This window comes from Pagrus major, chromosome 5 (assembly GCF_040436345.1).
Source record: "Pagrus major chromosome 5, Pma_NU_1.0".
Taxonomy (NCBI): Eukaryota; Metazoa; Chordata; class Actinopteri; order Spariformes; family Sparidae; genus Pagrus; species Pagrus major.
The window spans coordinates 23,649,761-23,663,032 of NC_133219.1; the positions used below are offsets into that span (position 1 = coordinate 23,649,761).

General features: G+C 40.1%; 1 protein-coding gene across 1 annotated transcript in view; it reads right to left on the reverse strand.

Annotated features, from left to right (window-relative positions):
• The window catches only part of LOC140995842 (rho guanine nucleotide exchange factor 28-like), a 39,457-nt gene extending 27,000 nt beyond the window's left edge, over window positions 1-12,457 (reverse strand). Inside the window, exons 1-9 of the mRNA XM_073465964.1 lie at window positions 12,351-12,457; window positions 11,400-11,443; window positions 7,827-7,968; window positions 6,677-6,786; window positions 6,257-6,443; window positions 3,141-3,324; window positions 2,317-2,518; window positions 1,978-2,053; window positions 441-487 (exon numbers count right to left, since the gene is read on the reverse strand). Of these exons, the coding sequence (XP_073322065.1) occupies window positions 441-487; window positions 1,978-2,053; window positions 2,317-2,518; window positions 3,141-3,324; window positions 6,257-6,443; window positions 6,677-6,786; window positions 7,827-7,968; window positions 11,400-11,432 (981 nt within the window). The 5' untranslated portion in view covers window positions 11,433-11,443; window positions 12,351-12,457. The remainder of the gene's footprint in view (window positions 1-440; window positions 488-1,977; window positions 2,054-2,316; window positions 2,519-3,140; window positions 3,325-6,256; window positions 6,444-6,676; window positions 6,787-7,826; window positions 7,969-11,399; window positions 11,444-12,350) is intronic.
• Between the last annotated feature and the right edge of the window lie 815 nt (window positions 12,458-13,272).

A 13,272-nucleotide genomic window follows, 5' to 3' on the forward strand; every position in this document is an offset into this window, starting at 1 on the left:
GGTAACCATCTGTACCACATAAAACAAGTCCTATCAGATGACCTGGATCATGTGCGCACGCCACACCTCTCCAAACATGAAATACACACTTGACCAAACACACAGCCGGCTAGTCAGTGGCGTGTGCAAGGTGCCAACTCCAACACCTTGACAATGAGAGTGAAACAATGTGGGGCATTGAGGGCCTTGTTCTAGCCGTGACCACTAGCTAGACTAAATGGAGCTTTGAGAGTTTTTAACATTTGAAATTAGATATCTGTGATTCTTTTAAGCAACACCTGTCGCTGAAAAATAGAAAAATTAGTCTGGAAAGGTAATTCTACAACAGGTAAAGCTGTTTAAACACAATTTGTAGGGAGATTTAGAGCATGGGTCAACACATTTTAGTCCAGCTCTTTGTGTATGTGAATTATTATGAGAAAATGACATCAAATACTCACATTTTCTTCTACTGCAGACGTTCCCCCGTTGATATCAGAATACAGCGCTGAAAGAAGAGAAAACATGCTCAGACGCAGCCATTAAACTTCAAAAGGGTCTCAGTATGCACAGATGTTTGTTAGCTTTAACGATGTATGTACCATGTAAAGTCTTATTTTTCTTCTCATAACCTGGTGAGTCTTTACCGTGTGGCCTTGATCTAGTTTTGTTTCATTTAACTACCATGTGCATCCCAGATCAAAGGACACGGTGTGTATGATTGTTTGCCAGAAAAGAAGCAGCGACACACAGAAATTAGCATTTGGGTGGTTTTGATACGAGGCCTGGGGTCATGTTAAAAAAACATAAAGGCAGGAAATGTAGATGAGGGAAGTGGAAGCAGCGAATAAAGGAGAAATTGTTTGGGAGAGAAAGTCAGGGACAAAAAACTACATGTGAGGAGGAGAAACAAAAAGGAAATGCTGAGAGAGGAGATGATGTAAAACACTGAACAACCTTATATTGACAAAGGTCTTTCTGTGCCTCAGTGTGACACCATAAAACACATTCACTCAAGTGTGATACAGTGATGCCAGCTGGCTCTGATGTCGCTCCACAGCAAGAGGGAGATAGACAGAGAGGGTAAAGGGAGACAATCTTGTAAAAGACACTGTGACCTTCTAAATTACATCCTGGTAACTAACCAAATATTTTATTTTATTACTGGTCTTTTATGGCTCGTGTGCTTGAGTTCATGTGTTTTGTTTGTTTGTTTTATTTGTTTTATCTACGACTGTGTGATGCCATGAGTGGCTTTGATTTAAATCATCAATGCCCATCAAGAGACTGTTGGAAATTAGCCTCGACTATATACACTTGTATAGGACATATGACACTGCTTTTGCAACCGTCAATATTTCTGGGTGCTTCGCTCATGCAAGTAAACTACTAATAACAGAAATAAAATCATAATCACGCAATTCACTGATTGTCTAATGATGCTTTTTTTAAAATGATTTTTTGATTAATTCCTTGAACAATCTCTAAATTGGCTGCTAAATTTTCAAATGTGCAGTGATATAAATCAACGAAAAGCAGAAACACATATTTGAGAAGCTAGAACGAGCAAATATCTGGCATCTTTAATTGGTAAATGACTTGTGAAATTAATCAGTCTGTTCTGTGACTGAAATGTTTGGTTGCTTATGATCACACAACCTTCATTCACTCCACTGTTGATCAAATTCACACTAGATCCTAGAGCTGTCTTTGCTGTTTCTTTGCAACAGCCTGTTTCCTCTACAGGAATCTGCCACATATTTTCCCTGCAGTCATTTTGTTTCACAGCCTTGCATTACCTCAACCCCCCACAGGTGGGCAGTCAATGGCTGTCAATACCGTAGCCTGATTTAAATTCACAGTATCTAGCAGCATAAACCACAAGAAAAAAAATGGCAGATCGCTGCAACACAAAAGAGAAGAGTTAAGACTGGATGGTTTAGTTTCACCAGGCCTCTTAAATCCCACACAGCAGACAGATTAGAAAGGGTATGATACCGTTCTCTGTAGGATCATCAACCAGTTCTTCCTTTTCTAAGATGGTCTCTACCCGTTCCCTCCTCAGTGCTTTGATCTGTGGGAGGAAAGGTAATGTTCAAGGAGTACAAGGATGCAGTTACTTCAAATATATTGACCGAGGATGGACTGATTTTAACTCAGTGCTTACTTTATAGGTGAAATTACACACACATAGTTCATTTTTATATGTAAGAAAGACTCAATGATAAATCTTGATTATATAAACTAAATAGGATCATAATTTACTGTGTTGTTCTGTTTTAAATCCTGTGTTTACATACTTATATCAGTGCCAGACGACATTGATAACCAGCTCACCTCTCTGAGGAAGTCCTCATCTCTGAGCCGCTCTCTTAGAAGCAGGATGTCATTGTGCCGGCTCTCTTCCGAGCTCCACCTCAGGTTTTGTCGGACGGTCAGAGTCAGGTTCCCCGTGTCGTGACAGAACCTCAGCAAGCGGGACCGGTCAGCCCACACCTGGGACAGGCCTGCTGGAGGTGTGGCCAGAGGGTTGGGTGGGCTGCAGCACAACAGGTGGGTTAGTTTAATCACACAAGAAAAGAAAAAATGGGTTAGAGAATACTGTTTTAATCAGTTATAATGTGGATACAAAGACTTTCCAAGCTATTAGAACATATAAACAAATCTCTAAAAGTACTGTCAGTGCAGATGCTGGTCTTTCTAGGCCAAGTAAACAGGCCTGTAAATCTGTGCTAAAGGTTTATGGATTAGACAGGTGTTTAGTACTTTATCTGGTCATAAAATGTACGTCAACCAGTATATTTACAGTATTTTAGAAATTGAAAGAATGCAAAGTATTTGGGGTAATGACTAGGCGGCATGGTAGTTAGCACTGTGGCCTCACATCAAGAAGACCGTGGGCCTTTCTGTGTGGAGTCTGCATGTTCTCTGTGCCTGCATGGGTTTCCTCTGGGTGCCTTGTTTGCTCCCACAGTCCAAAGTCTGACTGTCTTCATAAAGGATAACAGGGTACAGCTAATGGGTGGATGGATTTGGTAAAACTGGGTTGTTTCTACTGTGTGTGGGAAAGTTCTGCACTGAATGCATAATGTAACAGCAAAACAGTGATTCATTTGTCAGTGTGTCTCCCTGAAGTGCCCTGCTGGAGCTGATAATCTTACTGTGTAAGCAGCTCCAGGAGCTCGGTGTTGCCTGCTGTCTGGGCCAGCTGCAACGGCGTGACTCCCTCTTCGTTCGGCAGACTTACAGCCATCAGACCCCCTGGCTGGCAAAGCAGCAGCTCTGCCAGCCGATACAGACTCCATCTCACGGCCAGGTGGAGGGGAGACTCCCTGAGGCTGTGCTCTGGAGAAATATAATCACATAAAAGACAGAACAGAGATAAAAGTATGCAGTGGGATCTAACACAGCAGCTGAATGTAGGATGGAGGTGAGATTAACAGCGAGACGAGAAAAGAATAAGCCAGTGGCAGAATGGGAGAAAAATAGGTGGGAACTAACATGTCAAGAATGTCATCTCGATAACCACCTCCCCATGATAATTAACCTAAATGTCAATGATTGATTTCTTCTCTTGCACAGCTCTGGGTAACTCTGCTCCACTGACCCACTTTAAGGCAATAAAAGCTTTTCAACAAAGCAGTGACAGTTTCTTATTTCTGTGCCTGCCACTCAATGCCGTGCAACAAGATCGGTATCCAGGTAACAGCTACAGTCAAGCAACTGGTGAGCTTGGAAAAGTACTGTTGTGTTTAAAAAAATGCAGCATAAATACAATATATTGATATTTTATCATTATCGTGATATGAGTCTATATATTGTCTTGTTATGTCGCGATGTGTCGTCCTTCCCTGGTTTTAAAGGCTGCGTTACAGTAAAATGATGTAATTTTCTGACCTTACCAGACTGTTCTACTTGTTCTAATACGTACCTTTACCCACTTAGTGATTATATCCACATTACTGATGATTATTGATCAAAAATCTGTTAATATGTTGAGAAAGTACCAATAGTCATCCCTAAAATATTTTCGCGATAATCACATCGACGCATATGGTCATATAGCATTTCTGAAGTGGTTTTGATGAGATTTCCAAATATTAAAATATAAATAATGCAGTGTGATGTAGCCTTAAAATACTGCAATATTATTTTACAGCCATATTGCACAACATCACTCCGTAGTCTACACAAGATTAGGAAATGTCTACTAAAATAGTTGTGTTTTGTTTGGGTAATGTTTAAGCATAGAAAATGTCATGTCAAGTTTATCCTGATTATCCTTAAATGGCACTTAAACATACTGTAATCACTTTACCTTACATTTTATCCAGAAACCAATACAATGGGCAAGCTGAGCCTTAAGCCACGTTGGAATTACCTGAAAGATGCAAGTTCTCCCTTTTCTCAGTTAAAAATGACTCAGAAAATGATCGACGGACTGCATGCTATCTAGCTAGACAGCTTTTTGAAGTCTCTCGTGTGAAGATATTTATGATTATCCCGAATCATGATTATCTCGATAATAGAAATTCGCCACAATGAACTTATCCTTAACTTAGGGTTTTTATCCCGATCCACAATAAAATCTTTTATCCTCCCATCTCTAGATATGTCATCAAGTTGTTTTGTGACTTTTCTTCCATAATATTGCAGCATTTGTGACTGATTCACCAGCAGTTTAAGCTTTGATTACAATAAGTGACAATTATAAAGGCAACTGCAGACGTGAGTCACATGTATGGACTGTATGGCAGCCATCGTTGTCATTATTACATTTTCAAGGCAACATGAGGCAACTTACAGAGGGACAAAGAAGCCAGACTGTCTGAACTGATTGTGCGTCAGACACTAACACTGCAATTACATGGCAGGAGTCAGGAGTCAAATCATTATTGTGAATCACGGAAAATACAGACAGGTCACCACAAACTAGAGCCTCAAATATGACCATTGAACACAATAAACACCTTAGACAGTGTCATCAAAAACCAAACATTCATCACAATTGATATTTCCTGCGGGGCTGCTCTAGAGCAAAATGTTGTGCTGAAAGCAATTTTACACGTTGGGTTTGATGTGGTATCCTTCAAATATAAACTAGATGGAAAGTTATTTGAGTTGACTCATTCAAAGATTGTATTTCTGTCCTTTGTTTAACTAGAAAGCGTTGGGGGAAAAATGAGGTTGACAGGTGATGAGAGGCTTTTTTATCCACATGCTGTAGGGCAATCCATGCTTCAAAACAGGTGCAAGATATACTTTAATTTACTTTGACAAGGGATTCATTGTTTTCGCTTTCTGAATTGAGGTTACATTATTGTAAATAAAAGAGGCGGGAAGTGGTGTTGCCAGATCCAGGTTTACTTTACAGAGCTAAAGGTTTCTCTTCAGCTCTGAAAAAGTCAGTTTTTCTATTTGTCTGAGCATTTTCTCCATTCAAAAACCCACCTGAGTGCAGGCTTTGTTGCCATTTCTTAAGATAACACTTTTGCCAGGTGTATACCAAAATTATGATGCTAAATTTTCAATTCAGAGAGAAAATAATAATTAAGACTCCACAAAGTATCTCAATTTTGTGACAGAATGACAAATTAAGGTTGTCCAGTACCTTTAAAGATACAGAATGCACTAAAAACAAATGGGAGAAAGATCATTCAGTTGCATACAGCATTGGCAATGGAGTGATGTCATAAGCAGTGCTTATCAAATTAACTGCAGACATTTAGAGGGAGACGCTGCAATGAAACAGACTGCCATAACTGTATTAACGCGTAATCTAGTTTGTTGTTTATGTAGGTGGCCCTACACAAACACTCATACAAACAGATGGTGGCATCTAGTAAATATCGCTGTCAGCTACACACACACACACACACACACACTACCACACACAAAAAGATTTATTGAGTACTGCCTCAGGTTACTTCCAGATGGAAAGGCTCTATTAACCACATTACATGCTGCTTAATTGGCTTTGATGAATTCAGCAGAGGCTCACATGTGACCGTGTTCACTTCCGATTTCAGCCCAGTGAGCACGGAAAATGGAATGATTGCAGTGGAGAAGGGAAGTGAAGAGGAACACAGTTGAACAGTTCACCTGCTCCAGGTTTCCAGCTCAGTTCTGAGAGATGAGGTATCTCTGCTCACAAAATGCACTTCATGAATCTTTTGACATTGTTATATATGTAATAAAAACCAAATACACTGTGCTTTCGATGAACATATCTGCACAGGAATGCCCGTTCAGCAAGATAACATAATCCTGCTCTCACCGTCTCCACTGAGGCTCCCGAGTACATTCCAGTTTTGGGGGATATTCAGGTTGGCCATGGCCAGGGCTACGCGACGATCCATAGCCCAGCGAGAGCTCTCCTGGCCCAGGTTGAAGAGGCTGCTCAGCTCCTTGTGATCCGTGGAGGTCAGGCAATGTCCGTGGATTACCAGGTGCTCTGCCAGGTCCTGAGAATAAAGCAGTCATGAATAAGATACAATCTGTGATAACTGGTGCTCAATGCAAAAAACACTCTAGTAAGTTTAAAACTACCGCTATGCAATGTTTTTGCAATTCAATTCAACATGTTTGGGGAGTTTTTGAACTGCATCAAGAATCTGTATGTAAACAGGTCATTTTTAACACAGGGATGCACAAATTTACATCCAATGTATTGGATCATATTGTACGCCTTCTATACCTGAGCATCGTCTTGGATATACTCCAGCGAAGCTCCGCCCACCCAGGTGAGGGGTGTGGTTTCAGAGCACAGGTAGGCCTGGACAGAGACCATCTCAGCCAGGTTATGTCCTAAAGGGCACAATGCAGCAAAAGTCAGACACATTTATGCATATTTATATGAAGAAGAGCTGTTGTATGAGAAGTTACATTTTGTCTTTGAAATATGATACTTAGATACGGCAGACCAGTGAAGGCCAACAAAACAGCTGTCATGGAGGGGGCCAGCCCAAAAATAATTCAATGCGGATTCAAGGATAAAGATGTCAATGCCAGTAGTAAGAATAAAACATGAAAGGTCTGCAGCTCAAAAATCAGTGACACGACCACCACAACATCCAGCTTCATCAGTGTCACAACAAAAACCACAAAGACAGGTAGGTGAATGTGTCTTTTTTTGTTAATTTATTTGGTGATCAAACATTAGTTAGAAAGCTAACATTAAGTTTAGGCGATGTCAGACTTAATTCAAATCAATTATGCATTTAATTGAGATTACGTATTGTTAATGTAAATACAAACGTGGGACTTGACTTGCTTGATTCTCACCACAGTAAGCTGGGAGTTGGACTTAAGACCTGCTTGTGACTTGCACATGTCTGACTCACTCCTACCTCTGCTAAAAATACAATACCACTGGTATGGTCCTTATATTTCCACCCAGAGCCCAGTGCCTTAGAAAATGCCTGAATGTGGCAAAACATGTTCACAGATTTTCATTTTGTATGCTAATAAAAGCATTATTTGAGACATTATTTGAGGTCTTAATAATCCAGCTATTGTAGAGAGAGCACAAGTCTGCAGGACTGCCTGTTGTCAACCTACACACAGGCTCAGTAATGTTGACGTATTGTTTATGGAGCTGTTTCCCTCCTGAGAGGAAGCTGATAAGATTCTGTGTCTTTCCAGACCACAAGTCACAGACTGTGTGTGTGTGTGTGTGTGTGTGTGTGTGTGTGTGTGTGTGTATGTGTGAAGATTCAAATAGTGATATACTGCTCCTGAGTATATAATATATATATATATAACAGACTATATGGACATGAAAGCACACACACACACAATAACACAGGAATACAGGACACATCGTACAGACATACATATGCACATACCAGGCACTATAAAGCAGAGCATGACATCACTTTGAGCCCTGGTGACATGGACCAGTGTGGATCCTTCCAAAACAATGTAGACCTCTGCATCCTCTGGCACCGAGTCTAAACCCTCCAGCAGTGCAAATACCTTCGCCTGGCCCTGAGAAAGAGAGAGGTGAGAGAGGTCGAGGGGGGCAATAAAAAAGAAAGATGCAAGACAGGAACAAATATTTCTGTTCCTAAAGATTTGGGCTCAATTTAGAGGAAGACTCTATTCTGATGCAGCGTTCTACATTTCTCTTAAAGTACACCAAATCCCTTGACAGCATTCCTCTTGAGGGTACGATAAAACATCCCCCTCAATAAAAACAGGAATGTCTTAGTGTCTAGTGCAAAGACCTGCCCTGATCCCTACAGGTCAGAACACTTTAGACTTCAGATCTGAGGCTGAAGAAGGTGAAACGGGCCAGAACAGTCACACTGATTTGTACGCTGATGGGCGGCCTTTAATAAAACTTTGCACATGTCAGATGTGGGTGTGCCAACATGTTGAATACCAGCCTCACTACACTGTAACTCCTCACTTATGAGGCAAAGGTTGAGCTGTTCATTGGTTCATTGGTTTATCTAGGGCTGGGTACCATTTGAAATGGATTGATACTGGAGCTGATACACTTCCTGAGTTCTGATACCAGATACCATACAAGTTTGTTGTCCTTTCACACTACACAAAGTAATTTACCCATTGTGTTAATATAAAACTATTTCAGCAGCTGTAAACATTTCTGAGCTCATGCTGTTTGTTCAAATGGCTGCAGTGTCTAGATATCTAATGTAACTGTAACTGAGCTTTATTGCAGGTCTTTTACAGTTAAACATAATGACTAAACATGCACTTTTTGCTTTGGTCCTTTAGAATAAATAAAACCTTCCAGTGCCAGCAGCCTGCTTTTTTAGCGCCGCAGCTTTCCACCAACATCCGAGAAGAAATCTTTTGTAGAAGACATCAATTTGTCCACCTACAGTGGCCTCAATAGACCAGACGGCAATGCCGTCACAAGACACACTGTGTGGGTTATTCTGGGAAACAGATCAAACGATTGAGTGAGGCAGGAGTAAAGGAGACAGGTTGAAAGAAGGTACAGCAAAAATGTAAATTATAACACTGAGCTTGAAGGCAATGAATATCATAGATTGGTGGTGGATGGTGGTATGAGAGAGTAAGAGTGTATTTTTTATGTAGTTTCTCACTCTTTTGCTCAGGAGAGTCTATCTGATAGCCTTGCATCACCTCCACACCTGACCTGATTTCTCACGCTATAAAACAGAGAGGTTTATCCCTTTACTTCTCTCGCCCTCTCAGAAAGAGACTCTGTGAGTAATCCATGTCTCACCTAATCCCACCTTCAGATTCACACATCCATTTCTTTAGCTCTGCTCGTCTATTCTTTGGCAGAGAGAACATCAGGTTTACCACCAGCTTTATGTCCACATAACTTGTCTGATGCTCTCATTAAGACTCCTCACCTCTGTGTGACTGACCAGATGTCAACCACTAATGAAGCTCTGCCCTTGAAGGATGCACAATATGGATTTTTCTCAGCCTATAACTGATAATTTCCTGCTTTTAATGGACGATACCAATAAGATAATGGATAATTATTTACAAATAATTATTTTTTCTTTCTCTCTTTCGTGTTCTTCTTCTTCTTCTCCTTCTTAGCGTGTAGATGCTGTGCTTACTCATTCAATGAAGGCAATTCGACTCTGTATTATTGGCTCTATTTATTGGCTAATTTCATTATATCAGATAAATAGAGCCGATAATATAAAGCTCCCATTATAGGGTCAATATCGTGCATCCCTTCTGGCTATGAAATACTGAACATCGGACAGTCGGCACTACCAGAGGCAGAGGCAGAATGGATACAAACAGGCTTTGAAACTAAAAACAGTTGATGCTGCATTAAAAGATGTGATGCGTCCTCCATCTTGGAGCAGATGCCATAAACTCCCATGCGGACAAGTATACAGAAGATGGACTCCACTGATTTTAGAGATCTCCTGACTTTCCCTCTAATAAGGTTAACGTTTTAGTTTTTTGGTCCAATGCCTTCACAAGTATGAGATGCCATGCATTTCCACATTGATATACATGGTGCACAGAGGACGAATCCCAATAACTTTGGTATTCTTCTGGCTTTTGATTTGGCGCCACCAGCAGGTCAAAGTTTCCAATTATGTAGTTATAGTATCTCAACCTCTGCTTGATTGGCACAACATTTTGTACTGACAGTAATGGTTCCCAAATTAGACTTTGGTGAACTAATGAAGTGTCCATTAAGCACCAACTAACCACCTAACCCTAATCGTAATAACTATTAACTGGGTTGCCATGAAAGTTGGCATTCCTGTCCCCCTCAGGATGAATCTTATAACTGGTGCTCCCTTAAATCTTCTTCTCGTGCCAACAGCAGGTCAGATTGTATTTTAATGTGTCCAAAACTAATTAAATTTCTGTTCATCTCCGCTTTATGTTCAGTGGCAGTTAGCAAATGTTAGCATCAGCTCGCTAGCAGCATCATTGTGAGCATCTTAACGTGTCTTATTGGCATTTTGCTCCAAGTCTCATACAGTAAAATTATGATTTTCCAAAAGTCTATTAATTAATTGATTCATTTGTGGGCCTCTATAGAAAGAAAGCAGAGTTTCTGAGGAGAATGTGTTTCATCACATGAAATGGACAAGATTGTGCATCCACATTTAAGGTTTCGTAACCTTTAAGTAACCTCAGGTAAAAGGAAAACAGGATTTAACACATGTCAAAATAGTAAGAAACAGTGTGAGTGATGTAGTCCCTCTTTGAGCTGCAGAAAGAATTAGTCCTCATTAATGTTTGTGCACATTGATAAGATCCCAAACTGAAACCAGCGAAAAAATATTTGACAGCAGTCCTGCCCTGTTTGACTACAGCTTGACCTTCGCAGACAACAGATCCATTCAAAGGTTTAACACGAGCAGAGACGTCACAAATCAAACTGATCGCAAACACAAGTTCCTTTGAAAAGCGAATAAAAAAACATCACTATCAATGAATCACAGAGTTACTGATTTGCCAGGTATGCACACAAATGACAGGCTGCTTTTGTCACTGTAGTACTGATGGATAGGACCATTTTCTTACGATGAAACTATGATTCAGAGCTCAAATAATCCAACAGAAATGTTTCATTCAAAGACCAATAAAGTCCCTGTTTGATCAAAGTGGAAAACATCAGTCTCCTGTCATCATGGCGTCCTCGTTGACCCAACTGCCAAATCTGAAGTCGTACATACGGTGACTTTACTTAACTTTACAAGTACTGTATGGACACATCAACAGAAAGCCGTTCTTCTATTCAGATATGAGATTTGAGGCATTTTCATTAAACATAATTGTTTGGTTATGAGCACAAAGTCTGTGTTGGTTTTTATAAATGAGGCTGCTGATCTAATTCCAAACTCAATTTGCAGAGATTTTCCAGACAGATAATCAACTACTATGATTAATTGGAGGAGCTGGTTTCAAACTTGACTGGAGCACATACTCACATACAGAGGCACTCTCCTCCTGCTCAGCTCCATCTGCACGGCAACTGCAGGCAAACATGGACATTAAATCAGACATTTGAGAGACAAGAAGAAAAACTCTCCGTGCATGTGACTCCTCGCTACTTCTTTGGTTATTTTGGTGAATCATCCTGCTCCTCTGATCCTTAAGAGATTATCAAACCTTAACTGCGCCGAAACAGGATGAGACAGGATGGTCTTTTGATCTCAAGTATGAGGATAATGACTTTAACGATCATACTTTCTATCTTGGTGTGTGGAGACACTACCAGAACACCAAATATGCCCAAATCTGATGTGCATGCCGTGTGTATACTTCTACCCTGCATGAGTGTGTGTGTGTGTGTGTGTGAGCTAAACTCTATTGAGTTTCAGTGCTGCAGGGTTCAGATCTGTTCTTTATCAGAGGCCACTTCCTAAACTGGACACAACAGCAAGCTCATAACAATCATTTTTCAAGAAATTACTTCCTGTGAAATCACATTATCGTTTACATGTGCATTTATAATTGTGTACTTAATAATTATAACAGACTAAATGTTGCTGTGAGGAAAGGAAAAGCATGACAAACCAATAACAGACACTGCATGCAGTTGTTTTTTTATAAGTGTGCTAGCTTAATGACACAGAAAACATCACATTTAGGATGTTAATGACACTATATTTGATATTCATTTTAAATACAACCAGCACACAGTCTTAGAGACATGTATGTGCCTCTACTTAGTGATTCAAATGAACTGAACTCACTTTCATGTTGACCTATTTAGCCACAGAATAAATGTGAGGCTTTTTACACTGCTATATTTACCCACTCGAACAGGGCTGACATTAGCAACAATATCACAGAAAACAGACACGTCGCAAAAAAAAAACCAAACAAACAAAAAAGTCAACAGCTAATAAAAGGGTCAATATTATTGATGTACCTACCTTCACAGGAGCTCAAACTCCGGCAGAAGAAACCTGGCTTGAATTTAGCAACAGAAACACCAGAGCACCTAAGTCATCCTCCTCCTTCAGCTCACTGCTGATTCAAGTGTCGGTGTCACAGCTACAAGTTGAGAAATGGCGCTGAGTCGGTGCAGATGCTGTTTCCAGTCGGAGCCGCAGCCTCCTCTGACACAGCATCCTCCTCTCTGTCACTGTTGATGCTTTCTGTCTTCCGTCTGCTCAAACGCAAATTCCTCTTTATATACGTGCGAGTTTTTGGGGGTTTTTTTTCTCCAGGTAACAGCGACCTCTAACGGAAGGCGATGAAACAGTGCAAAAGGATACATGTTGATATACAGTGCCTATAAGAGGTGTTCACCCCCTTGGATGTTTTGGAGTCAATATCAATCAGTCAATATAATTTGGCTTTTTTAACAAAAAATTTACAAAAAAAAAACAAAACTCTAGACCCATCGTCGAAGTGAAAACAGATTTCTACAAAGTAATGTCAATTAATTAAAAACTACTTATTTAAACCTTTATTTAAATAGCCCTCATGTTCAATGATGTCGAGAGCACAAATTAAAAAAACAAAAAACAGAATAGGTGCAAAAATGTGATAACAAACAGAAACAACGAACATAATCACAGAGTGAGTAAACTGAATGGGTACATAAAAATTATAACAGATAAGAAGCAATATGACAGAATACAAATAAAAACAGAAAAAAGTGCTGAAAATGATAAGAAACTACAAGTGAACAAACATGACAAAACACAAATAAGACAAGGGTGCATAAAAGATAAATGGCTGACAACCAAACAGAGAGGTTTATCCCTTTACTTCTCTCGCCCTCTCAGAAAGAGACTCTGTGAGTAATCCATGTCTCACCTAATCCCACCTTCAGATTCACACATCCAT